A 26,555-nucleotide genomic window follows, 5' to 3' on the forward strand; every position below is an offset into this window, starting at 1 on the left:
CTTTCCTCTCACCCCAAGAGTCTTTGGCTGTGTTTGTTTTGTTCAGCACTTGGGGCCTGGAGTAGACAAACTAGATTCTCGGGCTACCAAGTGTATTTTTCTTGGCTATTCAAGGACTCAGAAAGGGTACAAGTGTTATAACCCTAAGTTTCATAAATCGTTTGTGTGCCCTGATGTCACCTTCTTTGAATCAATTCATTTTTTCTCCAATGCCCGGGTCTCTTCTTCTCCCTCTGTGGTTCCTCTTCCTGTTCCAGTTGTGGACCCCCTTCCCGTAGTTTCCACTCCTACTGCAGATGCACATCATATGCCGGTTACTACAGAGAGGCCGCCAATTACTCAAGTGTATACTCGCAGAAGTGCTTCGGCTCCTCCTCCACTTCAGCACCCGTCGACAGATCCTGCTACTACCCCTTCTCCCTCAGATCTTCATCTCCCTATAGCTTTGCGGAAAGGTAAACGTACTTGTACTTCTCATCCCATTTCAGACTATGTTTCCACTGCTCACCTTTCTGCTTCCCATTGCAAGTTTATATCATTACTCTCATTGGTCCCCATTCGCAAGACTGTACAGGAAGCCCTTGCCTCTCCAGGGTGGCGGCAAGCCATGGAAGAAGAACTCTCTGCTCTACAACATAATCATACGTGGGAACTCACCACCCTTCCTCCTGGTAAGCACACTGTTGGGTGTAAATGGGTCTATACAGTGAAGCATCTTCCTGATGGCAGTGTGGAACGATTGAAGGCACAGTTAGTGGCCAAGGGCTATTCTCAGTTATATGGTGTGGACTATATGGAGACATTCTCTCCTGTGGCTAAAATTGGTTCAGTTCGGGTGTTGATCTCAATGGATACTATGTATGATTGGCCTCTCCTACAACTTGACATAAAAAATGCCTTCCTACATGGTGATCTTGTTGAGGTGTATATGGAGCAACCACCAGGGTTTGTTGCTCAGGGGGAGGCTGGTAAGGTGTGCAGGCTCAAAAAGGCAATCTATGGATTGAAACAATCTCCTCGTGCATGGTTCGGCAGGTTCAGTGAAGTGGTGAAGGCTTTTGGGATGAAACAGTGTCAGGTTGATCATTCCGTGTTTAGCTATAACTCAAAAGATGGAAACATCTTGCTAGTCATGTATGTGGATGATATTGTCATAACTGGAAGTGACAACAATGGAATTGACAGGCTAAAAAAATTCTTACAGGACCACTTCAATACGAAAGATCTGGGGAAGCTAAAGTATTTTTTAGGAATAGAAGTTGCGAGGTCAAAACAGGGGATCAACCTATGTCAGAGGAAATATGTTCTTGATTTACTTGAAGAAACAAGGTTGTTAGGTGCTAAACCAACAGAGACTCCTATGGAACTCAATGCCAAGTTAAGTGTGGATGCAGGTGAAGAGTTTGATGATCTTGGAAGATACAGAAGGTTGGTGGGAAAGTTGAACTACCTGGCCATTACCCGACCAGATATATCTTTTGCTGTGAGTGTGGTGAGTCAGTTTATGCAACATCCCCGAGTTCCTCACTAGGAAGCTGTTCTGAGAATTGTTAGATACCTAAAGGGTGCTCCAGGTCGTAGTTTGTTATACCAAAAAGGAGGACCTCTTGAGATAGTAGGGTACATAGATGCTGATTGGGCTGGCTCTATATCGGACAGGAGGTCAACCACAGGGTATTGTACCTTCTTGGGTGGCAATCTTGTAACTTGGAAGAGCAAGAAGCAAACAGTGGTGGCAAGAAGTAGTGCGGAAGCAGAGTACAGGGCTATGGCCCATACCACATGTGAACTACTATGGCTGAAGAACCTACTACAGGAGACGGGTTTCTCAATTGACAAACCCATGAAACTATACTGTGATAACCAAGCTGCTGTTCACATTTCACCCAATCCTGTCTTCCATGAAAGAACTAAACATATTGAGGTGGATTGTCACTTTGTGAGAGAGAAAGTGATAAGTGGGGTAATAACTACATCTCATGTGAGCTCAGAAAATCAGTGGGTAGATATCTTCACAAAAGGATTGTCTCGGGGAAGAATAGATTACATCTGTAACAAGCTGGGACTATATGATATATACTCTCCAGCTTGAGGGGGAGTATTAGAATGCTCGAGTCAAGGGTATTTTGGTCATTCTGGTGTGTCTTATTGAAAGTGAAATGTCTATTGTATTTGAGTTTAAGTTATGTGTCCCATCTTCTATGAGGGACAAAATTGTCTTTCTTGTAACTCAAGTTTTTCATGAATAAAAGTCAAGTGGGTCGGCTAGGAGAGGTACTTTTTGTACATCCTCTCTTCTAGTCTGGCCGAACACTCTTCTCCTCTCCTTCTTCTTCTTTCTCTTTTCTTTCTTCTTTCTTCTTCTCTACTTTGACCTAGAAACAACTAGGGTTTATTCATAGTAATGAAGACATAACAATTGAAAAGTCGATTAGAACATAAAATGTGAATATTTATAGCTCCAAACAACACTTTTCCTTTTTTGATCAATGCTCCAAAACAATTTTCAATAGAACCTAATGCAACAAAATTTTGTAGATCCAAACAACATGAATGTTTGAGCTAACTTTGAGCATCAAGTTAGTAACTTCTACTGCTTTATAAATCCTCAAACATATATTTGAAAACCTAGTACCACAATACATATTAAACTGATGAAACAATAAAAAATTGTTTAAACATCATGACATCAGTTTCCATGCTTAAGCACCAAACTGAAGCCATTCAGGTCATTTCAATAACTGATCCAATAAATCCTTGATCTCACTTTTTGACCACACCAGAGGCAAAATATTAAACACAAAGCAAAACAATTTTATGTCTAAGGCACAAAAGGTTCAAATAACATGATTTCTCCGGGATGAAATATCAATTTTCGGTTTAAATTCTACAAACCACATAAACCTTGTTAGCATTGCTGGTTTTCTTCCAATATTTCTGGGGGAAGAGACTAATTGGAGCAAACATATGCAGCATCATCACCAAGGGATTCCTCGGCATGAACTTAGTGTTTGAATAGACCTTAAATTCTCTTATACCAACTAGAAATAAGTGATGAAGTAAACTTTTGTCACTTGAATGCTAAAACAACAGAAAAAAGGACAAAAAAAAAAAACAAAAAACACAAAGAGTTAACATTCTTGATGACAAAGTACTATTCTTACCTTTCTTGTTTAATTTCTGTTTAATAAGAAAAAAGGAGAAATTTCTAGCCTATCTTTAACCCACAAAAATATTTTATTTGAAGTGCAAAATAAGGATGTTCTCCTATGCCATTAGAAAATAATATAAGGAGCTGGTATAATCTGAAAGTATAGATGACAAGGCACTAACTGACCTCAGAACAAATTTAAGAACTAATAAGTTGGGCTGGTTTATAAATAAATAGTAAACATATTTTAATAGAACTAGAAGTCCAAACTGGTGATTTAATGATCATTCTTCCACAGTGAGAAAGAAGGGAAAAAAACAAACAAAAGGTGGGGGGGAGGGGAATCTTTTTCCTAACCATTTACATTTACCAATAGCCTCTGCATGAACAATCACCTTTCTTGAACATATGGTAGCGGTTTCCATCCCTCATAATAATTTCCCTGTCAACCACCTCGGTCACAAGCCTTATAAAGGTATGACAATCTTTGCAAATGCGTAAATTCTTAATTATGCGTATCGGGGCCCTTGATGTTGTACCAAGAAGGCCAAAACCAACTGCCAGCTTCTCACTATGATAAGAAGAACTGGCATTGTCCTCATATGAATACCCTAAACTATCTAGTCTTGCACCCAATGATTCTAACTTTTCATGAATCTCATTTATCTGTGGATGTGATCTATCTCCTGCTTTGAAGACATGGACCTTGTTCCTTATCTCTATCCAACTCTGGCCTGGATTCTTCCTCAAACCCCTCTGCCTCATTAACTGGCGTGTTTGATTGCCTAAATCTGACCTGCCAGCATCGTCATACATGTTTGCAAGCAGCACATAAATTGCTGGATCTGATTGGTCAAGCTCAAGAACTCGCCTTGCCATATCTTCGCCCAGAGCTATATTACCATGTAATCTACAAGAAGCCAGCATGGTCTTGTAGATCAAAGCATCTGCTGTAAAAGGCATGGTTTCTATCACATTTACAGCTTCCTCTAGCCTACCAGCTCGGCCAAGGAGATCAACTAGGCAAACATAATGATCAAGCTGAGGAATCATGTTATAACTTTTGCTCATAGAGTGAAAATACTCAAGGCCCTGATCAACTAAACCACCATGGCTACAAGCATAAAGCACTAATAAGAATGTAATATTATCGGGTTCTATCCCTGCCAATTTCATATCTTCAAATCTTGAGAGAGCAGAAAAGAAATGCCCATTCAATGCCAACCCAGATATCAGGCCATTCCATGACACAATATTTGGCTCAGTGATTTCCATAAAAATTCTGCAAGCATCATGCATGCTACCACATTTTCCATAAAAATCAACCAGACCATTTGAAACTGAAATCCATCTGCATAAGCTTGATTTCACTGCATAACAGTGAAGCTGCTTCCCAGGCTCTATTGCAGCTAAGCTTGCATAAGCACATAAGAAGCTGGCTAAGCTAAAGTCATCCATTTTAACACCATTGTTATGCATGTTTGTAAGGATATTTACTGTCATTTCATGATTACCCATGTGATTTATCATTGTGGCCAAGCTAGTATATGTTATGGCATCTCTGTGGTTCATCATGTTGAAGACACGCCATGCATAATCCAACACCTGCAGTCTAGCATAGACATCAATCAGAGCATTTGCAACAGTTGTATCAGTATCCAATTTAGTTTTAAGTATATAAGCATGAAGGCTCTGCACTTGATTTAGAGATCCAACTTTATGACAAGCCTTAAGGATGCTTGAGAGGGTGAAGGAATTGGGTTCCTCCCCAACAATTCGCATCTCAAAAAATGCCTGAAATGCCTGACCTTCAAACCCATGTTGAGTGAAGCCAGCAATTAGAGATGTCCAAGAGATAATATTAGGTGACAGTATCTCTTCAAACGCTTTCAAGGCAAAACCCATCAATGAGGAGCATTTCATGTACATATCCACAAGGGCATTTCCTACCGAGACATCATGCTCCAATCCAGCCTGAATTACTTTTAGATGGATCTGTTGCCCCAGCCTCAGGTCAAGGATAGAGGAGCAAGCATTCAAAACTCCAGCATAAGTGAAATTATTTGGCATGAATCCACGAGTAATCATCTTGCGGAATATTGCAATTGCCCCAGCAACATCCAGAACTCTAGTATAACCAGAAATCAGGGCTGTCCATAGTAAAACATCAGCTTCAGGCGTTTGGACTGAAACCTTCTCAGCATCTCCCATCCTTTGGCATTTTGAATACATATCTACAAGGGCTGTCTTTAAAATCTTATTCAGCTTGATTCCCCACAGTATCACGTGGGCATGAACTAATTTCCCATGGTCCAAACCAAGAAAAACAGATGCGGCTAAAAGTTCCACAAAGGTAAATTCATTTGGAGGAACTCCCATCCTAATCATGCGTGAATACAATCTTAGAGACTGAGTCCAATCCCGAGCTCGGACAAAAGAAGAGATCGTTGCAGTCCAAGAAACCGTGTCACCATTTTCCATAGATGCAAATATGTCAGAAACTTCCAAAAACTTGTTGCATTTAGAGTAGAGATTTATCAGAGTACTTCCCAAAACTGGATTTGACTCAAATCCATGCTTTATTATCCGTGCTTGTATGCAAGTTCCCAACTCAAATTCCCCCAAAGAGGAACATGACCTTAAGACACTTGAGAATGTAAACTCATTAGGGACCAAACCAGAAACTATCATCCAATTAAATAATTCAAGTGCCTCTTCATGCTTTCCGCTCCTGACATAAGCAGATATCATCCCAGTCCAGGAAACAACATCCTTGTCAGACATCCCATCGAACATCTTCCATGCTTGTTCCACTCCAAAACATTTCCCATAGAGCGACAACAGATTGTTGTTCAGGAGCAAGTCATCCTGAAGACCCAACTTGATTATGGGGCTGTGGACGCACATACCCTCTTTCAAAGACCTTGAGTTGGAGAAAGAAAGAACCCATGAGCAAACTTCTTTTGAAAGGTAAAACTTAATGGACTTTGGACTCTGTATGGGATGGTCTCTCTGTAAAGTAGAGTACACTGGACGAATCTGGTCAAAATGGGTGTAGTGAAGAAGTGCATAAAAAATGCTTCTCCTGAGAGAAAAAGAGATTACTTGTTGGATTTGAGAATTTGTACCAAGAGAAGGAAAGAATAATGGTGAAGCATAGAAGCAGGGAGTGACAAATTTGCCGAAACCAACACTATAACTAAAGCACCAATTCGTTAGAACTCCCATAAAGGAGGCCTATCTAAATTCTGGAAATCTTGAAGTTTCCACATCAAGAATCAAATGTCTTTGGAACATTCTCTAATATGCAACCTATTGGAGAACCTTCCTTTCCAGGAACGCCTGTTGGGGATGTTATTAATCTTCTGGGCATCAATGAATCATTCAACCGTTGCTCTCTTACCGACCTTTTAACAAAGAACCTTCCTGCATTATCGGCTCTCCTTGTCTCGTAAAGGACCAACAGAGCACTTAGAGTAGATTGAGCTATATTAGAAGAAGTTTCTGCAACTCTTACAATTGAAACTTTATCCACGAAATAAGATTTAAGATTTGAACATGAACTCCTAGTAGATGTACAGAGGACCAGTGAGAAAGGCAGCAGCAGAAAACGTTAAACTGAAGTAGATGAGAAGCGATTCATGACTCCAGCACCCACTCGAGGAAAAGGTGAGGCTTTTACGGGTCGTTAGCTTGAACCGAGATTGGAACTCACGAACACGAACTGAAGAATGGGTTCAATTAGACTCGGAAGAGAACGGAATACTCCGATTCAACAATCGCCGGCCAACGACACGGAGACCAGAGTCCGCTGAAACGATTAAGAACTGTTCAGAAAGAAGTACATGAAACTCCAACGTTCAATGAAGGAGGGACACCTGTCCTCTAACACGTGCGTCCTTTCCTACGTGCAGACAAGACGGACTGAGACTGAGACTCCGATCTGTTGTTCGAGAAAAAAAAATGGTTTAGTTTTTGTGTAGGGAAGGCGGTTTCCTTCTCTCCCACTCTCTCCCGCCGAAACCCCCTTTTCCCCGAAATCCATATCGACGCCGGCGTTATCTCTCCTCCTCCTTCCCTCCTTCCCAGAAAGAGTAGATGACGCTTTTATACCCCTCTCTCTTTCCTTGAAACCTGCTCTGTTTACGCCGATTGCCTGCTAGGGCTCCATCGACGGATTCTTCGTTCCTTATTTCGAGCTTGGATCGTTCCAGGTATCATAAGAATTTCTTCTTTGCTGCTCCTAGAGTCATGATTTTTTTTTTTGGAAAATAGGGACCACGCATTGAAGAAATCAAGGCGTCTGAAATACTTGATTGGAGTAAAGACATCAAGTATGGTTTTTTTTTGCTTGTGACAATTAGTAATTTGGTAATAAAGATAAAATCAGCATTATTCTCTGTTCAGCTCTATCTTTTTATATATTGACAATTTGACATGTATTCAGGTTGTACCTTTGGTTTCATTGCAAAATCTCAATCTTAATCTTAAGTTTGGTGCATTCCAGAGACCAACTCAGCAAAATAACTTCCATAGTTCTGAATTGCAATTGAAAGTAGTAGTATTACATAAGAGTTTTAATTAGGTAAGGGATTGGATAATGTATGATGTAACTTTTGTTGATTTTTGACTGAGAGTAAGTGGAGTTTCGTTGTTGAAACAATTGAGCTTCATTGAGTTGGCTTAAGTGCCCTAAACTGCTGTGGCCAATTTCTTTTGAAAACCAAAGGTCTAACCGATTCCTAGAATCTTATAACATATAGGACCAGTTTACTTGTGAAGACAGTGCAAACAATTAGAATTGCATATCTGGAATTCTGGATTCCCTGTTCATTTGTTAATTGTTTCCAACTAACTACCTGCTTGGGAAGGTAAAAATGTGAATTGTATTTCAGCTTACTTGTAGCTTGGCATAAGAATCTGGATTTTAACCAAAATGGAATCATAATATATTTTTTGTATCAGCAAAAATGGAAACATAATAAATATTTAAAAAATTCCTTGAAGTTTTGCTAAGATACTAAAAATTTTAAAATAGAGCAAGTTGAAATCCAAATACTGATATAATACTGAAAATTTTGACATGAAAAAAATTTCAAAATTACTCATGATTGGAATGAAATGTGGAAACTCTTAAATGTAAAACCTTTAACAGAGTCCAAAACTCCACCTTTGGCACCATAATGGAATGCAGTGACCTTGCCGTTCTTTTGATTTCTTATCCATGATTACCATGACCAAAAAAGAAACTCTTTAGCAAAACATAGTAAAAGAGTCATACACATCCATAAAATCAAAAGAACCCTTGAATTCAGTTGAATTTCGCAGCTTCTATGTACCGTAAAGAGCCAACTTCTTTGTTATCTATGGCTTGGGTTCAGTTGAATCATGAGAAATGAAAAGTTGCTATTTTTATCATTTTTCCTATTTCTTTTCTTTATAATTGTGTCTATTATTTGTTTTTATTTTTATTATCTAAAAGTAATATTTGGTTTATGTTATCTTCAACAGCATAATTAAGGAACACATGGAGGCTGGGCATTCATCTTTACTCCAGCTACCCAAGTGACTTTTTGACCATGCAGTGATTACAAAACAGCCCAGAATAATGTATCTATATTTACTCCTTGCCTAGCTAGACCATTGGCCAGTGCATTTGCGCTTCTCTTTATCCATGTACATTGAATTTCCATGTCCTTGGTTAACCACCTATACTTCATCTTTTCATTGCTGTATTTCCACATCATAGCACTGTCCTCTTTTGGCCATTTCACCACCATTTCAGAATCACCTTCTATAACCACCTTTCTTATATTCATTTCCTTGACCCTTTGAATCCCTTCAATAGCTGCTAAAATCTCAGCCCTTAAAGAGTCACCCACCCCAATCAGCCTAGAGTACATGGCTAATAAGTTCCCTGTTTCATCCCTTATCACACCCCCAATTCCGGAAGGCCCTGGGTTCCTTATGCTGCTGCCATCAAAGTTCAGTTTAGTGATGGTCTAGCTGGGCATTCATCTTTCCGTACATGGGTGCTTGAGCTGGAAGATTACAGATCTCAAACTCAAACTAATATTGCCAGTGCTGGCTTGCCTAAAACTGATAAAATGCATAAATCTGATGGTATATTTGAGGATGAAGATGCATAAATTGGTGATAACTTATCTAAGCTTGACAATCCAATTGATATCCAGCTTGATGGTCCAACTGATACCCAACCAAGTGGTCCAGCTAATACCAAATCTAATGCTTCAGTAAATAGGTGCACTCAGTACAAGCATTCTCAAATGCCTGAGGAATGGATCTCAAAAGTTGGAATGGAATTTGAAACAGAAGATGATGCATATAACTTTTACAACAGATATGCTGGAAGGTATGGATTCAGTATCTGAAAGAGTAGTTTTGTATGTTCCAAAGTTACAGGTCAATTGCAGCATAGAACATTTGTTTGTTGTAGAGAGGGTAGACGTCATGCAGACAAGCGTGATGTTAATGTAAAGCTGCATCATCCGGAGACAAGGTGCAATTGTGGGGCATTAATGAAGATATCTTTTCAAGAGACAAGTAATAAATTTTGTATTGTATTGTTCAACCCAGATCATAATCATTTTGTTGTTACTCCTAAGGAAGCAGTCATGTTAAGATCACAGAGGAAAATGTATAGCGGACGTGAGAATGGTGGGGTTATTGATGTGGATTTAAAAAATTATTTGCGTTCTTATCGGACTGGAAAAATGACCCGGGGAGATGCAGGTTGTTTATTACATTCTTTCGAAGATATGCAAGTAAAAGACCCCTCCTTTTTTTGAGTGCTGTGAAACACCTTGGTAATGATTTTTAACATCTGAAAACTTTTGCTAAAGATTTTAGCAAGTGCATATATGAATATGAAGAGAAGGAAGAATTCTTGGAGGCATGGGATAGTATGGTCAATAAGTACAATCTCCAAGAAAATGCATGGTTGCAGAAATTGTTTAGCAAAAAAGAGAAATGGGCATTAGTGTATGGCATGGTACTTTTTGTCCCAATATAATCACTACAATGCGTAATGAGAACATCAAAAGTTCTCTGAAGAATTGCCTCAATTTAAAGCATGATTTGTCACGTTTCTTTACCTACTTTGGTTGGATGGTTGATCATAAGTGTAATGAAGAGCTAAAGACAGAATACAAAGCTACTCATTCCACCCCAATGTTAACAAGGGAAGCAGATATACTATGGCATGCTGTTCATATATATACTCCAACTATCTTTAACATGTTTCAAGAAGTACTAGAAACTTTGAGTTGTTACATTCTAAATCCTGTTGACCCTGGAACAAAGGTTGATTATAAAATCCGTACATCGAGAATCTGTGAACATGTGGTTACATATGACTCAACAGATGGTTCAGTCCATTGTAGTTGTAAGAAGTTTGAATTTATGGGCATTTTTATGTTGTCATGCATTAACAATACTCAAGTTTAAAAATGTGGTGACTATTCCTCCAAAATACATCTTGAAAAGGTGGACTCTTGAGGCAAAAAGTACAATGGAGCATTTTCATGAATCTTTCACAAGACTATTTGATCCAAAAGAAGAAATAGGAAGACACTACAAGGGACTGTGCCATGTGATGAAGTTAGTATCAGTAAGGGCTGCAGAAACTGAGGCAGCTTATCAATTTGTTGCAAGCTCCATGGAGAAGATAATGAAACATGTCAGAACAATTCTAAAGAATAGTAGAACATTGGATGAGCGTTCATCTGTTGCATCACAAGGAAATGAATCCATATGCATTGACGACTCATACAATGAAGTTGGTAGCATAAGTGAAAGTCTTGTTAGTGGAGAAATAGATGAGGAAACAGAAGCAATGGAGGGTGAGCAGGAGAAGGTAATATCTAAAGGAGATAAAAGAAAGGAAAGCATTGTATGCACTTCCAAGAAGTCAAAGATTAAGGCCATTGAGAAAACCATTCAAAATTGTCAAAAAAGGTGTAAGAATAAACAATATCCAGAAGGGGATTTTGTTCCAATGCAGATATTTCCTTTGTTTTTTTTTTTACATAAAATGTCCACATATCCATAATGATTTTATTAAATAACATTTTAAAACTTAGGAATCTGCAGTTGTTGCAGATATCAAAGGTACAGAATGAAAACAGCTGTTCTAGTGAAATGCCTTTACCAAGTCACCCACCCGGAAGTGCATCCACCAGTTAGTTGTCATAACCAATCTCCTCAGGTATTTTTATAACTCGAATTTATATGCTAGTCTAACATATCTATTTTAATTTGGATAACTTGGTGCTCCTCATAATGAAATCATGCAACCATAAGAATATGAAGTTATGGGTAATTTGAGTGAACATCTTGAAACTCAAAGACCATGTTCTCCATTTGTCTCTTATGGCCAATCTTCACAGGTATTAATTTTGAATGGTTTAGTTTTGTTTCTGTATTTTTAAATAACTCAATGATACTTGTAAAACATTGGTTTTGATAACTCATTTGAAGTAGTATTTCCATTGAACATATTTATGTTCAACATCCATATCTTTTGCTCGGCCCTCGCAAGTCACGTGTTCATATGATGTAGAATCCATGTATCAGCAACCTACACATATTAGTGTTCAACCTGCTATTCATACTAGACCTTTGTTAATTCAGGTAGTAATGCACATATAAATTTCATATGATATGCATTTTGGCCTTTTAAGGTATACTAGTTATTATATTTATTTATGCTCTGTTGTTTCAGCCATCAGATGTTTCAATGTTTGGACAACCTACATCTCAAAGTAACCTTCCCAATTTTGGTACATCTCAATTGATACAGGTAATCATAACTTAGAAGGGGTATTAAATATATAAAGTTAACTTAGATATGTATGTGTTTTTGTTGTTTGTTGGGGGTGTGGAGTCTGGTTCATAATGGGTGGGCAGAGTTCTTATTTTTGTTTGGTCTGTTTGTTCTCTTGTTTGGCATTGGATGGTTGTCTGCAGTTTTGTTTGTGTTGTTTTTGTTTCTTTTTTTGATCAGCAGTTTTGTTTGTGTTGTTGAGATTGGAGCTGTGATTTTTGGTGGGTGGAAGTTTTTTTTCTTCCTTCTCTTAGGTGACTTCTGGTCAACTTTCTTGTATTTTCCTTTTTTCTATTAATAATTTTATTTTACTATAAAAGAACTTAGATATGTACGTGTTTCCTATATTGGAAAAATAAAGGTTCAAAATTTCAACATGTATTGGCCTGTATGTGGTCACAGACACAATAAAGCTTTGGGGGTTTGGCCTATTTCAGGGGGTAGACAGGCCTAAGACCTACCCCTGGTCTATTAAAAAACTAAAAAAAGGATTGGCGCAAGGTTCAAAGTACTGATACACCCCTTGCACCATATTGGGGTGTATATACTTTGAACCTTGGGAAAAATTACTTGTATTCCCATCAGCTCTTTGACTAGCCAGGTAATGAAACTCTCAATTATTATTTAGGCTTTGCCGCCAATTTCATTAATGCTCATAATTTCTGGTTGCAGTTTTTTAATCTTTAAGTTTGGTCAATGCCCTGGTTGCAGCTTGCAGGAACAAGGAACTGATATTGTTTAAAAACTTCAACTTGATGGGAAGGCAAAACATGTTCTTTGACTTAGGTAGTAACTGATTTTATTTGCGTTAGAATGATAGATGATGAATGCTCATGGAGCTTCTATTCCCCATTCTTGTTATTACTTTGATTCTTCCTAATCTCTTTTTTTTTTTTTTTTGAATTTTGTCACCACATTTCACGTTATAGAAGATGGATGAAGATCACTCCTGGGGCTCCCACACCCTTTAGGCAGACTGTAAACCACGGGTATGTGTTTAAGCATCATTTCTATCCAATTAAGGCGACAAATGTAGAATCTCTTCAAAGTTGCAACTGTCTTTGAATGGATCAAAATCCAACTCATTCTGCTTCTCTTACTGTTTTTCCTCCTTTTCTTATTGCAGCTTTTCTCCAAAAAAGATCGGGCGACTCCTATTTTCTTTTTCCCAACTCAATGCAAACAAGAAAACAACAAAAACAGTTCAAATGAAGGGGCAACTAATGCAGCAGAAAAGAAACTGTTCTGCTATATATATTCTATTTGTACTACTGTTATCTTTAATATCAAGTTCGTCTCAGAAAGATGCTAAATATTTAAATATTTGGTTGTCCAACAGCTCATCCAGCCAACATCTTTAGATATTACAAGTGGAGCACATTTCTTTTTTATTTTCTAGCTTAGTCAGCTGGATCTTTGTTGAGTGTCTTTTCAATTAGAAAATGAAAAAGGATAAGGAGTTATTTGGCTGTACATCAGTTCTCACCTGATCATTAGTAAAGGTCATAATCTTCATTTTTCAAAATCAAATTTTGTAAAACATCAACCACAATCTGGGTAAGGCTTGATGATTGACCCTGTAGATTGTGAGGAGCGTCATGATGTGAATATGAAGCTTCTACTGTATAACAGTATTTCCTTAGTTTTCGTTGATCTTTTGGAAGATAAATTTTGGTCTTTAAGCCTTCCTCTCCTCAACCCCAAATATATATGTCTATATCCTTCAAAATGATCATGTATATAACAGCTTGCTTCAAGTATGCTTTTAATTTCAAGTTTGTATATTATTTCGTTTTTGCTTGCTAGTTCTGATGAGAGGAGGTGGTCTATTGTTGTACAGGTGTGTTTCTGTGATAGCTCGTGAAAGAACTACAGAATCTTCTAATCTGATGACTATGATCTGATGCATGGATAGAGAGATATTAGAAACAAGTTGTTCTGGATCTGTGTATATAAAATGGAATGAGCTAGTATGAACCTGATCTGCAGTTCATATTTCTAAAGGGGAAAAAAATCCATTTTTGGTTAGCATTTTTTACTTTCTAACTAATCATGCTGACATGGAGTTGCCATGTGGGCCCATAAGGTGTTTGACCCATGTGTTAGTAGAACATGCCCTGTATCTTCAAGAAAATTTGTATTCCATGTGTTAATAGAACATATAAGCTGAAATACCGTTGTTTTGGATCTACCGTTTTTGAAACATGACATCTCTCAAGTAAATATTGCTTCAGTGAGCTATAGCCTTACCAAGATGGGAACATGTCCCGGGTTCGGGTTAAGTGGAGTGCAACTTGGGTCGGGTTGGAGTGGGAATTTATTAATTTTCAATGGGCCCGATTACTGACCCGAATCAGATGGACCACTATTGAATCCTTGATGAATTGGGCTGAGGTGCTGTGGTTAGATCATTTTAACCAAGGCAGCAATAGGAGCCCAACCCAATTGCGGATCCGGCTAATCTCTTTCAGCCCTAATCTAATCTATTGCGATAATGCATGGGAAAAAAAACAGAAAACAAATACAGAGGAAGTCGGGTGGGTCGGTTGCTTCATGGGTTTTGTTTGACCAGGTTAAACCACAGACGGTAGTTGATAACACTTGAAAGCACAAGATCATCAGTAGTACTATTTATCTCATGGTTTTCAGTGCAAATATCAGTTGCACTAGTGTAAATGTAAGTGCAAATGGTCTGAGTGCAAGATTGGTTTACTTTTGCTTCATATTCGACTTTGTCTTGAATGCCTGTGAGAAGTATAAGCAAGGGGAAGGTTTTCTGTTGGGAGTAACACAAAATGATGTGATCCACACTTCATATGATAGACAGATAGAGAATTAGGGTAGAAGGAAGGTGTAAACTTTGCATAGTTTTTAAACGTAAAATTTGCTTGCCAATGAGTACAAATGAAACTAATGCAAATTTTGTGACAGATAGAAGTAAACCACACTACCACAATCAAACACATAGAGAAAACTAAATTGTACCACAATGTGTCAGTGCTTAACTGCTTACCAACCAATACTCATGGGCTTTCAGGGTCACCAATACTCTAAATAGGTGAAGTAAAACGATTTTAATTGTTTTGATCATTAATAGTTGATGCGACCTATCCTTTGTCAGGTTATCATATAAAAAAAAGCAAGAAAACAAGTGTTTCAATTAGAACAATCTTTGTGCACCAATAGTTTGAACCTTGTTACAAATAGAGCCTTAATCACAAATGATGAATTTATGCCTTCAAATGTGGTGAGAAACCAAAATGAAATCACCAACATTCTATTATCAAGTTAAAGCATGACCAACATGCATCACTGCATATTTTTCCTCTTTTCACCGTATCTGTTTGTGAAATGACAGATAAAAAGGTCAACATTGTAAAGGGGGAAAAAGTAAAGCTATTTTAGCCTGAAAATTTTTCTATCAATTTTACGTTGTAATAAATGCAGCCTGTATGCTAATTGGTTGCAAAGCAAAGATATTTAACAACTCTGTCAAAGCCAAAACCAATGCAAGTAGACTAGTTGGGTAGCAATTAGCAAACCAATCCAACCCCCTCTCCTTTTTTTCTTATCTTTATTTCCTTTGGGGGTTGAAGGGTGAACCGGTGGAGGATCTGTGATGGAAACAGTTTCCACTAAGCCTGCGCTTCTCCCAACTATAGAGAACTTGAAGTTGCGTCTGTACAAATTCCTGTGTCAGTTAGTTTTCTAGTGCAAATTCAACTATACTATACTGAGATTTAGGTAAAGGTTCAGTTCAGCTCAGATGACCCCAGTACCACATGGAAGATCTTATTTTAGGAATAAGAACTGAAAGGGTCACAACAAAAACCGCAGAAAATAAATTGACACCTCAAAGACAATTCTAGATAGTATGAACTGGAAATGAAAAGAATGGCACTGCTCTATTTCGTCTCTCTGTTACTCCTTATTCACTGTAAATGCTTGTGAGATAAGGTGAAGTATAGTGATGCTATGACAATTGAAAACAAAATAATACAGAAAGGCATGGTTTGCCTACTGGAAAATTTGTGCAAAGAAAACATGGACCAGATAAAAAGGTGTAGAAAGATGGGAAAGAGACTTCCGTAAACAGTATGTATATTCTCTTTTATGTTATTTTCACTCATCGACAAAATTGTTTGAGAAGAAATGCTGACACGTGCCATTTTATGGGGCCATAAGTCCTTCGATTGTGTAGACGAGAGATTCTGCCCAGTCAGCTTTGAATAGCAATGTTTGTAATGTTTGCATCATATTATATCCTGGATCAAGTTTCCTCTGCCAGCCCTACATACACAACAAAAAGATAACAATAATCTTCAAACTTTAATACATTGGAAGCCACTTCTTTTACATTTTTCCTTGATACTTTAAAATGAAAAATATAGTATTCTGTTGATAGAGATTCTGCAATTATTGCATAATCCAGACAAGCATCGCACCTTAAGCAGATCGATAGGATTTCTTTCTACTGACTAGTCATTTATTTTATTACTTATTTGGTTGTAGATTATGGATGGGTAATATCCAGAAAGTACATGTGAATGTGTTCCCAAATAAAACCTTCCAGATACCCATTAGAATTAGTGAATGTTTATGACATGTCAACAAATGCAGAAAGTAATAGTTTAAAAAAATATAAAAACTATCCACAAAAACATAAAAATAGAAAGGCTTTTGTGGACTTCATATGAAGGAAATGGTTTCACAAAATAAAATGCCCATGAAAAATATAAAAATAGAACTGATAGGTCTTGCTCAAAGAGGAAGATTACTATGGAGAACAATAATAGTGGCTGTGACTTGGTGCATGTGGAAGGAAATAAATCTCAGAATTTTGAAGACAAAGAGGAGGTCCACTGAAGAGTTGATTAGAAGATTTAGGATCTTTACATATTCCTAGCTGGCAACACAGGATCAATTCAAAGATACATCAGACCATGCTTTTTTCCATATAGAGATCTATGCCAGCTGTTGGAACAAACAAAGGTTGAAGGACCATTAAATTCATTAAGGGGCATAGATCAAGGCCTATTCGTTCGGTCAATACCAAACGTGCAGCCAACCACTAAGGACAAGACCCCCAGCCTCAATTCTTTTGTATAATCCAGAGGCTGGCTGCCAAAGAGCAGTGGGGCATAGTGGCACCCTTGGGCACCATTCCCAGATCTAGCAGCAGATGGCAGGCCGGGGCTGAATTCAGACCAGACCAGACTCTTCTTTGTTTGAGCTTCTCCCACACGTGGACCAGAAGACAAGGCTTTTGTGGACTTTCAACTTGGATTTAACCAAATAAACACCAATGTTTTGAAAAATTACTCAGAAATGAAACTGCTTCTCCTTCCAGGTGGCAGGTCAACAGTTCAACCGTCCATCTCAAACAGGTCAACTCACGGTGTCATAAATGAAATAATAAAAACATAAAAAAAAAAGATAAAACTGCATAAAATACAGAAATTTTGCAGAAAAAATTGGACATCTTTAAATATTATATATTCATCATATTAAGCAAAAATAAATGTGATAAATGAGAGCTACTGTTATTAATGATGGAAAGGGCAAAGTGCTCACAATTTATCAATGGGTATAGCACAGAACAGAAAGGAATGGAGAAACAGAATTCATGTAGCCAAAACCATAAGTTGGGATAAGGTTTAGATGATGATGATGATGATGCTAATGGATAAAAATGCAAATAAAAAAACAGAAAAAGAGAGTTAACCAAGTAAACAGTTTGGGGGCTAAATGGACGCAGAAACCTGGTTTGGTAACAGGTTGACCAGTCTAACCAACAAGTTCAATTGTGGGTTGAAAACATCAATATATGCTGACATCGGTTATTGGCCTTCTGGTGAGGTGAGCTGATTGATTTGTAAAGAGCCAAAAAGAGAATGGGGGAAGTTCGGTCTTGGCATATTCTTTTTAATCAAGACTTGGTTTTGATTTACTCACAATTTTTATTATCAGTTTGATTTATTCAATTTCATGGATATGAACATATGTGCCTTGTGCCTCTATTAATGCAAAATCCCAAGAAAAGGAAAGCACCTCAAGAACTAAAGTGGTCACCATCACAGTGCACACATTGCCATCAATATTGACTTTATGATGCCGGACTTGCTCAAGCAAGTGCTGCATGCACTCAGCAGGATGGACAGCATCACCTTCTGGAGTACCCCAGAAATCAAATGACTTCTTTACTTCCTATTAAAACAATGCAAGATTTTTAGATATATACATATCCAGCTAGAAGAAAAGTAGCAAGAATAATGCACAAACAGGCAATTAATATGACATGGTATTCAAGGTACATAAATTTTATCATAAACAGATTACATCATGAACCACAATTCAAATGTGAAATTGTGAATATTGCAAGAATGGGCATGTTCAAGTTATGGATAGGGTCTCATGAAAATGTAGCAAAAGTAGTGTGAAAATAAATCCCTAATCTCCAATAAGTAACAAGTCTTCTGTAATATCATTTTCTAATTGTTTCACAGTTTGTTAATATGAAGGATATACAAGTAAATGGAGGAAAAGATCTCTCTTTGGAGCTTCTACTAATACAGTAGGATACCGTAAATAATTAATTAGCCAATGTGTAATTTCCTAGGTTAAAGATGTTCTGATAACTACATTAGTGATGGGGGTAGATCTACCCTCCAACCATTTAACACGTGGCGACATGAATGACGCTTTATGGCACTTCGTCACAACATGTGGCAAGACCGCAAGACAGCACATAAATAGCAGTTCGGACCACTAGTGGCAACCCAATTTTGGGTGTCCGGATAACAGTTGACCTCTGACCTAGAATGGGTTATGGGTCCAGAAATATACTTCCGACCCAGTCGCCCAAAGCTCGCTTCTGACCTGATCCATTCAACCCAAGCTACCTCCAACCTGAGAGAGACTCTTCCAACCTTAGTCTGTCTCCAACCTGCGAGACAAGCTCATTCTTACCTCTAACATCAACACAGAAGGGCCGACATGTGCCTTATAAAAGCACAAAGCCACCTGGAGATGCTGGTATTCCACCTCTCCACTTTGCATGGAAGTGGGTGATGCCCGTGGATCACGGACGTGCCGCTCAAACATACCCCAAAAATGGTGGATGTGCTGCCATCAACCGCCTGGACATGCCCACTAAGATCGGACGCATCGCCCTTCATGGCCACGTTTGGCTGAGCCACAAGGCCTATATAAAGGTAAGTTGTCACCATCTGAGACCATCTATTGCATTTTGATTCCTACTCTTGCATCTTTTACCACCTCAGACAGCTTGGCATTCACTGACTTGATCGTTGGAGTCCATAGCCCGGGACATCCACCCAGGCCCTTGGACTTGTTGTCTTTTGCAGCTTTTACCACCAGAGCCCGCGCTTGAGTTCGAGGTCACTAGTTCCAGCAGGGATCGAGATTTCACTTTTGATCTTCATCAATTAGCAACTAGAACATCTACATAGATGTGGTGTTTAAACTTTAAAATTGAAGAATGTTTACTGGTTTACTAGAGAAGAACAAGAAGAGAGGAGAAGAGAAAAGAAGAGAAGAGTGTACGGGCGGAAGAAGTGTTCTTAGCCAGCCCTAGAAGATTATTTATATTAAGATTTGAATAATACAGAAAATGGACTAGAATGCCCCTGATTAGTGATGGGACAACTAGAGACTTGAACAATAAAAACAGTTTAGGCCCAATAACCAAAGGCCCATAACAATGAAGAGAGATGAAACATAAATAAGGCAAATAGGCCCACTAACAAAGATCCCACTCAATACAACAAAGAATACAATGGATCTACAAGCAAGAAAACACAAGTGCCACCTTTTGTTCACTCACCAGCAAGGCATGGCCCAACAATTCTAACTGAAGCACAACAAAAAGCATTTCATGGGAGAAAAGAAAGAAAGTAGGGTTTCTACCAAAAAAAGAAAGACATGAAAGAGAATGAAGGAGGTCCTATCTTATTGATGATTCATGAATGCATCCCAACACAAGGGTTAGTGTGCTAACAACGTAGAGGGGAGAATGTGAGAAGAGAAAGAGGGTTAGGCACAATGAACATGAAACATTCCAATAAGAAGGTAAGAGATTTGGCTTTAATGAACATCTAGTTCACTCTAGAGTGAATGACATCTGGCTTTTTTGCATCAAGGTCAAAAAGCACACTCAGATGGAATCATGGAAGCATAGTTTGGACTGCAAAGAGCTATGTAAAACTCATATACATCTACATCAGGCTAGTAATTCAAATTTTGGGGTCTATTCATTTCCTTATCTAGTAGGGCCTTCAACTTTTTTTTTTGGGTTGCATCTTCCCAATCATTAATAAATTCAATAGGGGTTGCTGATCAGAAAATAAATAAATAAATTCAATAGGGGTGCAACTTGAGAGGGTTAGGTCAGGTTGAGGGTCAACCTAGGCCCAGCCATAAGAGGCTAAGATGCAAACATCATGCTCGATCCTGGCCCAACCCAAGGTCAAGCCCAGTTTTACCAACCTAGGCCTAACCGAACACAACTTGGGCTTGGGCTGGATTGGGCCAGGCTTGGTCAGGCCTTGGTGGGTTGGTCAAGTTTAAAAGTATTCATGATTACATTTTTGTACACACTTTACAGCCCAATTTAAGAGTAGAAGAAATTGAAAATTGTACAAATTTCGTTAACAAATGTATATGTATGCATTTGTTCAGGTAGGCTCAGGTTGGGCTTGGGCAACCTGAGGCCTCAACTCAAGCCCAACCTGAGTTTAGGTCAGGCCCGAGTTTTCTGGCCCCCAGCCTGAAGCCCAAAAATTCAGGTCCAACCTGTGGAAAGACTTGGATTGGGTCAGGTAGGACTAGGGTTAGCCCCACCCAAGTTGCAGCCCTATAATTCAAATGGTGTTTTTAATGGTAATAGTCAGTATAAGTATTACAAAAAAATCTGTACATACATGTGCACAAAAGTATCCTAAGTTTTGGGTCAGCTTTTTTTTTGGATCGATAACAGAAATCTTTATTAATGAATAATACTTGTGAAAATTAATTATAGAAAATGGGGAGGTAAAGTATCTTAACTCCCCAACATCAAAATGACAACAAAATACTAAAAATGTGCCCAAAACAAAGAATCCTTAGCCACCCCTTGCTTAGCTAACCCATCAGCCATTGAGTTAGCACTTCTCTTCACCCAGCTGTATTGCACCTCTTACACAGCCAATTAAATTTTTTCTTCTCATTGCTGTAGCTCCACAAGCCACTGATATCTCCTTTCAGCCACCTAATCACCACCTTCAAGTCCCCCTCAATCACTAAGCATCTGATGCCTAACTCTCTTGCTCTTTGAATTCCTTCAAGAACTGCTAGAATTTCGGCCCTAAGAGAGTCACCCTCTCCAATTGGCCCAGAGAACATGGCAGTAATATACCCCTCCTCATTCCTGAAAACACCCCCTATCCCAGAAGGCCCCGAATTCCTTAAGCTACATCCATCAAAATTCAGTTTTATGAATCCGGCGGGAGGGGGGGTCCAAGTGGGACTACAGTTCCTTTTATACATAGCAGCAGTAGCAACCTCTTTCCACTTTCTCAGCAAGTCTGCCATAGAGAATTCAGAGAATATCTCCATTGATTTCAGCAAATGAGCAACCATTGAAAGTATCAAATCTATTAGGTTTTCTGTTCTTTCCTTATCTGAAAAATTCGTGAATTTATTTCTTCCTATATTGACCAGCACACTGCAGCCCTAATGCTTCTCCACATAATCTTCCCCCTTTTCTTAGGCCATCTAAAGAAATGAGAGAACAAGCATTGCACACTCACGGGGGGTTCCAAGTAATACCCAAAAAGGGAAAACACCCACTCCCAAACAGTCTTAGTAACTGGACAAGTAACCATAATATGATAACCCGTTTCCCCATCAACTTTGCAAAGAATACACCTATTGGGAAGTAAACAGCAATTGGGCCTCTTTCTTTGAAGCAAGTTGTTTATGTTAACTCTTTCTAGGAAAATTTCCCAACAAAAACTACCAACTCGAGGAGGAATGGGTTTGCTCCAAATCTCTTTAACAAGAAATGACAGCCCAAGCGGAGTAGTAGGTTGGACTAATGTCTCAAAAAACGAAGCACAAGAGAAAGAGCCAGATGAAGAAAGGGTCCAGATTCTGGTGTCTCCCTTATTGGGGTTCAAGAAAACATTTTCAAGGATGGTTAGCAAAGATGACATACACCCCAAATCTGTATCCCTTATTGCCCTTCTCAACCCCAGATTCCACCCAAACCTAGAAGAAGAATCAAAAGGAACTAAGGAGGAAATGCGTTCATTTTTCAAATCTGACAAAGCAAACAATGATGGAAATTGATCTTTCGGGGGTAGGTCCCCAACCCAAATTTGCTCCTAGAATTTTATTTGATTACCGGAGTTCAAATCGTACTTGATCCAAGGGGAGAAAACTGGAAGCAGATCATGAATGGCTTTCCACAAGGATGCGGCTCATCCAACCCATGTATGCTAGCCACAACCTTCATCCACAATTTGTCCCTTTCCAACGGGAATCTCCACAACCATTTCCCCAATAATGCCATGTTCCTTTTCCTGATATTCCCAATCCCAAGCCCCCCTAGCTTCTTGCTCCTATTTACCACTTCCCACCTCACCCTATGGTCTTTCTTCTCCACTCCTGGTTCCCATAAAAAATCCCTCATTAATTTTTCCACCCTGTTGGAGACCTTTGTAGGAATCTTGAACACTGACATGAAGTAAACAGGAAGGTTGGAAAAGGTAGACCTAATCAAGGTGATTCTCCCCCCAAGAGAAAGATAATTTTTCCTCCAAGAAGCAAACCTTTTCTCAAATCTCTCTACTACCGGGTTCCAAAAGCTTTCATTCTTGGGGTTATCTCCTAGGGGGAGGCCCAAATAAGTGATAGGCCACTCCAAGATAGCACACCCTAACGCACCTGCACAATCACTTACTCCCCTTTCCTCCAAATTCACTCCCACCACACAACTCTTATCGAAGTTCACTTTAAGATTAGACATTTGCTCAAAGAATTGTATTGTCAGTTTTAGGTTTTTGATCCATCTTATATCCCCACCCTCACAAAATAGGATTGTGTCATCTGCAAACTGCAAGTGTGTAAGTGGTACTTCCCCCCTTCCGACTCTCCATCCTCTTATTAAGTCTCTAGAATCGGCTCTATGTATTAGTCTCCCCAGGACATCTACAATCAGAGTAAAGAGAAAGGGGGAGAGTGGATCACCTTGTCTTATTCCTCTCATGGCTGGAAAGAAATCCACCGCAGTTCCATTCACCAATATCGAGTAATGGCAACTCTTGATACAACCCCAGATCCATCTACACCATCTATCTCCAAAGCCAAAACTTTTCATTACCTCCATCAAAAAGGACCAGTCAACTAGGTCATAAGCCTTCTCTAAGTCTAGTTTGCAAACCACTCCCTTTTTCTTGGATTTCCTAAAATTCTCTGAGCTCTCATTTGCAATAAAAATTTGATCAATGATCTGCCTTCCCTTCACAAAAGCTCCTTGATTGGGTGTGATAATGGTTGGAAGAACTTTCTTAATTCTTAGAGACAAGACTTTTGTAATTATCTTGTACAGACTATTCACCAAACTAATCGGCCTAAAATCCCTTGGTTGTGATGCCTCTTTCTTCTTAGGGACCAATGCAATGAATGTGGAGTTTAAACCCGGATTAATGACTCCCCTCCTGTGAAACTCCTCAAAAACCAACACTAGGTCCTTCACAATATCCCAACAATCCTGATAAAATAACATTGTAAATCCATCTGGGCCTAGAGCTTCCATTCTATCCATTGAAAATACCGCTTCCTTTATCTCCTCTAAGTCAAAGTTTTTCTCTAACCCCGCTCTAAGAGTTGGCCATTCCAGCCCCTCCACCCAAATCCTCTCATTTAGAGGCCTTCCAAAAATTGATTTAAAATAGGTTGCAAAAGCCTCTGCTATTTCTGTTGGTTGGGAAAGAACAGCTCCATCAACTTCTAGCTTAGAAATGATATTCTTCCTTCTTCTAGTGTTTGCCACAGAGTGAAAAAACCCTGTGTTTCTGTCTCCCTCCTTTAACCATTTACATCTAGACTTTTGTCTCCAACTTATCTCTTCCTGCAATAAGAGATCCTCCAACCGTTTTCTAACCCTCCATCTCAATTCTCTGTCTTATTCTCCAAAAGAACCTCTTTCCTCCTTCAAGTCCAGTTCCTCAATCTGTTCCATTAAAATCTTCTTTCTTTCCTCCACTCTTCCAAATTCCAGACGGTTCCACTCCTTTATTTGAGATTTTAGGAATTGAATCTTTTTGTTGAATCCCATCCCCTCCCATTCAACTGACAGATTGTGTCGTTCCCACCATTCTCTGATCTTCTCTATGAATCCCGGATGGATCAACCACATATTCTCAAACCTAAAGGGAGCATGTCCACCTCCTCTTAAGTCCTCCTTACACAACACTATAGGCCAATGGTCTGAAGTGAGTCTAGGGAGTGCTCTAGAATTTAGGTTCCCCCCAATGCTCCTCCCAATCTGTTGAGAACAAGAATCTGTCTAACTTAGAGTAGATTGGGTTAGATTGAAGGTTGAACCAAGTGTAGATATTGCTTTGGATCGGGAATTCCTTAAGCTCAAAAGTATCCACAAATTGATTGAAATTTCTCATGCTGGTTGTCACTCTTTGTCTGGGATTGTTGGTTTCCTCGGGAATTCCTTAAGTTTTGGGTCAGCTATTGCTACCCACCCTTTGTTACGGTCCTTTTTACGCTATTACAAGTTCTTCGCTTGGCTGTAGACAAAAAAATCTGGGTGTACTCCTCTTTCTTCAAGTTCCTTTGCTCCACTTCTACACCCCAGAACTTCCCAGTTAAAGAATTCTTGACTAGACCCATTCCCCCAAAGATTGCTGTTTTTTGTTGGGAAGTTTATTATGGTAAGATTAATACCTTTGAAAACCTGCAAAAGAGGAGACCAAAATAGTGCTTATCCCCTAATTGGTGTGTTATTTGTAAATCTCAGAATGAGGACTGTCACCACTTACTGATCTCTTGCTCCTTTGCTACAGCTTTATGGAGTTGGAGTTTTATGTTTAAGTGTAGGTGAAACACCATAGTTTTTTGTGGACGGTTTGGGAAGAAAGGAACACCATAGTTTTTTGTGAAAAAGAAATGAGCTTTTCGGAAGTTAAAAAATGTATTCTGACAAGGGAAATTTAGTGGTTGAAAACTATAAATCTCTTTGATGCATACTCTTTTGATGACCTATGGAGAAGCTAGTTAACAGTGGCTAATACTTCTACTAGGAAGGACAGACATGTGGTTGAATGGAAGACGCCAGGGGAGGAGTTTATCAAGCTGGACTTTGATGGAAGTATCTGAGGTAATCCAGGACCTTCAGGCATAGGAGGAGTGCTGAGAAATAAAGAGAGTAGCATTATATCTTTGTACTTAGGTCCTGAGGGTGTGGGAGACTCTTAAAGGGCCGAATTACTTGCTGTTGTACAAGGAATCCAGCTCGCAAATCAGCTAGGCATAGAGCATCTGATAATTGAAGGGGACTCCCAGGTGATAGTGGGTTGGTTGAAGGATCCGGACTCTGTGATATGGGGTTTTAGAGATCTTCTTAAAAAGGTTAAATGGCTAACAAGGAATATGGCAATTAGAGTTCAGTGGGTAGGCAGATCAACAAATTCAATGGCTGATTCACTTGCAAAACAGGGGGTTCTTCGAGCTACTTTATTTTGGGCTTCTGTGTAATGTCTTTTGTACTTACAATTCTGTAACTAGTCTTAAAGGAAAGGTCGCACCTCATGCCTTTCCATGGGATGCATGTAACTCTTATTTTCTGGTTTAATAAAATCTTACTCATTTATCAAAAAAAAAAAGACACACAGACATATAATAAGAGAAGCTAGGAATATGGCTAGGGAGATGAAGAACACCTTTGTTTGGACATGAAGATCAGTAATGTAAAGGTTGATGGTCTAGCTAGACAGGGCACCAGTAGAGACCAACTGTTTTGGGGGATCTCGGATAGAGATATGGAATGATACATGTAATGTAAGGGACCATCATAGGGGTAAGCTATTAACAGTTATTAGGGAGTTGTGGGCATTCATTGTAACTGCTTTTTATATATTTACTCTTCTTCACATATTAATAAAATTGAGCAAAAGTTACCAATAAAAAAATGTGTGACAGTGTGGCCATGAAATGAAGTGAAATGCCTCAAGATCCAATACAAGTTCTTTATTTTTGTTTTTTCTGTCGGGGGGGAGATATTTTGATGTGGAAAACTGATGATAAAAGTGATGAGACAGAGACTCAGATAAAGGTCTTGACTCTGTACTTCATAGCTCATAATGAACAACACTTCCTTTTTAAGATTCTTCCTCGTCTGGAGAAAGTGTTAGCTGAAAGAATGAAAGGGCTTTTGAGTAGTGTGATTTCTGAAAACCAATCTGCGTTTGTTCCAAGCAGGCAAATGCCAGTGTTCTAATAGAAAATGAGCTTATTGACTCTATAGGGAGGGAAGGTAAACCT

The 26,555-nt window shown here is 38.8% G+C and overlaps 3 protein-coding genes across 6 annotated transcripts in view; 1 reads left to right on the forward strand and 2 right to left on the reverse strand.

Annotated features, from left to right (window-relative positions):
* Positions 1-3,218: 3,218 nt before the first annotated feature.
* Positions 3,219-6,909, reverse strand: LOC104599723 (Pentatricopeptide repeat (PPR) superfamily protein). The gene has a single exon (XM_010262388.3). It carries the CDS (start codon positions 6,377-6,379, stop codon positions 3,518-3,520), a length of 2,862 nt encoding a protein of 953 aa, XP_010260690.1. The 5' UTR covers positions 6,380-6,909; the 3' UTR covers positions 3,219-3,517.
* Positions 6,910-7,093: 184 nt separating this feature from the next.
* Positions 7,094-13,521, forward strand: LOC104599722 (uncharacterized). Of its 3 annotated transcripts, none has more exons than XM_019198193.2 (7): positions 7,094-7,365; positions 8,663-11,128; positions 11,264-11,378; positions 11,895-11,972; positions 12,708-12,782; positions 12,929-12,985; positions 13,123-13,521. In XM_019198193.2, exons 2-5 carry the CDS (start codon positions 10,512-10,514, stop codon positions 12,726-12,728), a joined length of 831 nt encoding a protein of 276 aa, XP_019053738.1. In that variant the 5' UTR covers positions 7,094-7,365; positions 8,663-10,511; the 3' UTR covers positions 12,729-12,782; positions 12,929-12,985; positions 13,123-13,521. The 3 variants fall into 3 exon arrangements, with proteins under 3 accessions (XP_019053738.1, XP_088748544.1, XP_010260689.1); XM_088892418.1 differs by having other exon boundaries at positions 11,273-11,378; positions 12,926-12,985; XM_010262387.3 differs by having other exon boundaries at positions 7,097-7,365; positions 12,926-12,985.
* A 2,361-nt stretch (positions 13,522-15,882) lies between these two features.
* The window catches only part of LOC104599724 (uncharacterized), a 29,232-nt gene continuing 18,559 nt past the window's right edge, over positions 15,883-26,555 (reverse strand). The window contains exons 4-5 of one of the 2 annotated variants that reach the window (XM_010262389.3): positions 18,048-18,203; positions 15,883-16,286 (exon numbers count right to left, since the gene is read on the reverse strand). In XM_010262389.3, coding sequence (XP_010260691.1) covers positions 16,167-16,286; positions 18,048-18,203 — 276 coding nt within the window. In that variant the 3' untranslated portion in view covers positions 15,883-16,166. The remainder of the gene's footprint in view (positions 16,287-18,047; positions 18,204-26,555) is intronic. The other variant, XM_010262390.3, reaches the window with a different exon arrangement.

The sequence above is a fragment of the Nelumbo nucifera genome, chromosome 7 (genome assembly GCF_055504915.1).
Source record: "Nelumbo nucifera cultivar China Antique chromosome 7, China Antique-T2T, whole genome shotgun sequence".
NCBI classification, from domain to species: domain Eukaryota; kingdom Viridiplantae; phylum Streptophyta; class Magnoliopsida; order Proteales; family Nelumbonaceae; genus Nelumbo; species Nelumbo nucifera.

What these genes read in the sequence shown, in the direction of transcription:
- LOC104599723 (XM_010262388.3), bottom strand. Translation starts at nt 6,379, where the DNA reads ATGGGAGTTCTAACGAATTGGTGCTTTAGTTATAGTGTTGGTTTCGGC.
- LOC104599722 (XM_019198193.2), top strand. Translation starts at nt 10,512, where the DNA reads ATGTGGTTACATATGACTCAACAGATGGTTCAGTCCATTGTAGTTGTA. An exon ending in ATTCAAAATTGTCAAAAAAG is followed by an intron (nt 11,129 to 11,263) that starts GTGTAAGAATAA and finishes AGGAATCTGCAG; the next exon opens with TTGTTGCAGATATCAAAGGT. An exon ending in GTACATCTCAATTGATACAG is followed by an intron (nt 11,973 to 12,707) that starts GTAATCATAACT and finishes CCCTGGTTGCAG; the next exon opens with CTTGCAGGAACAAGGAACTG.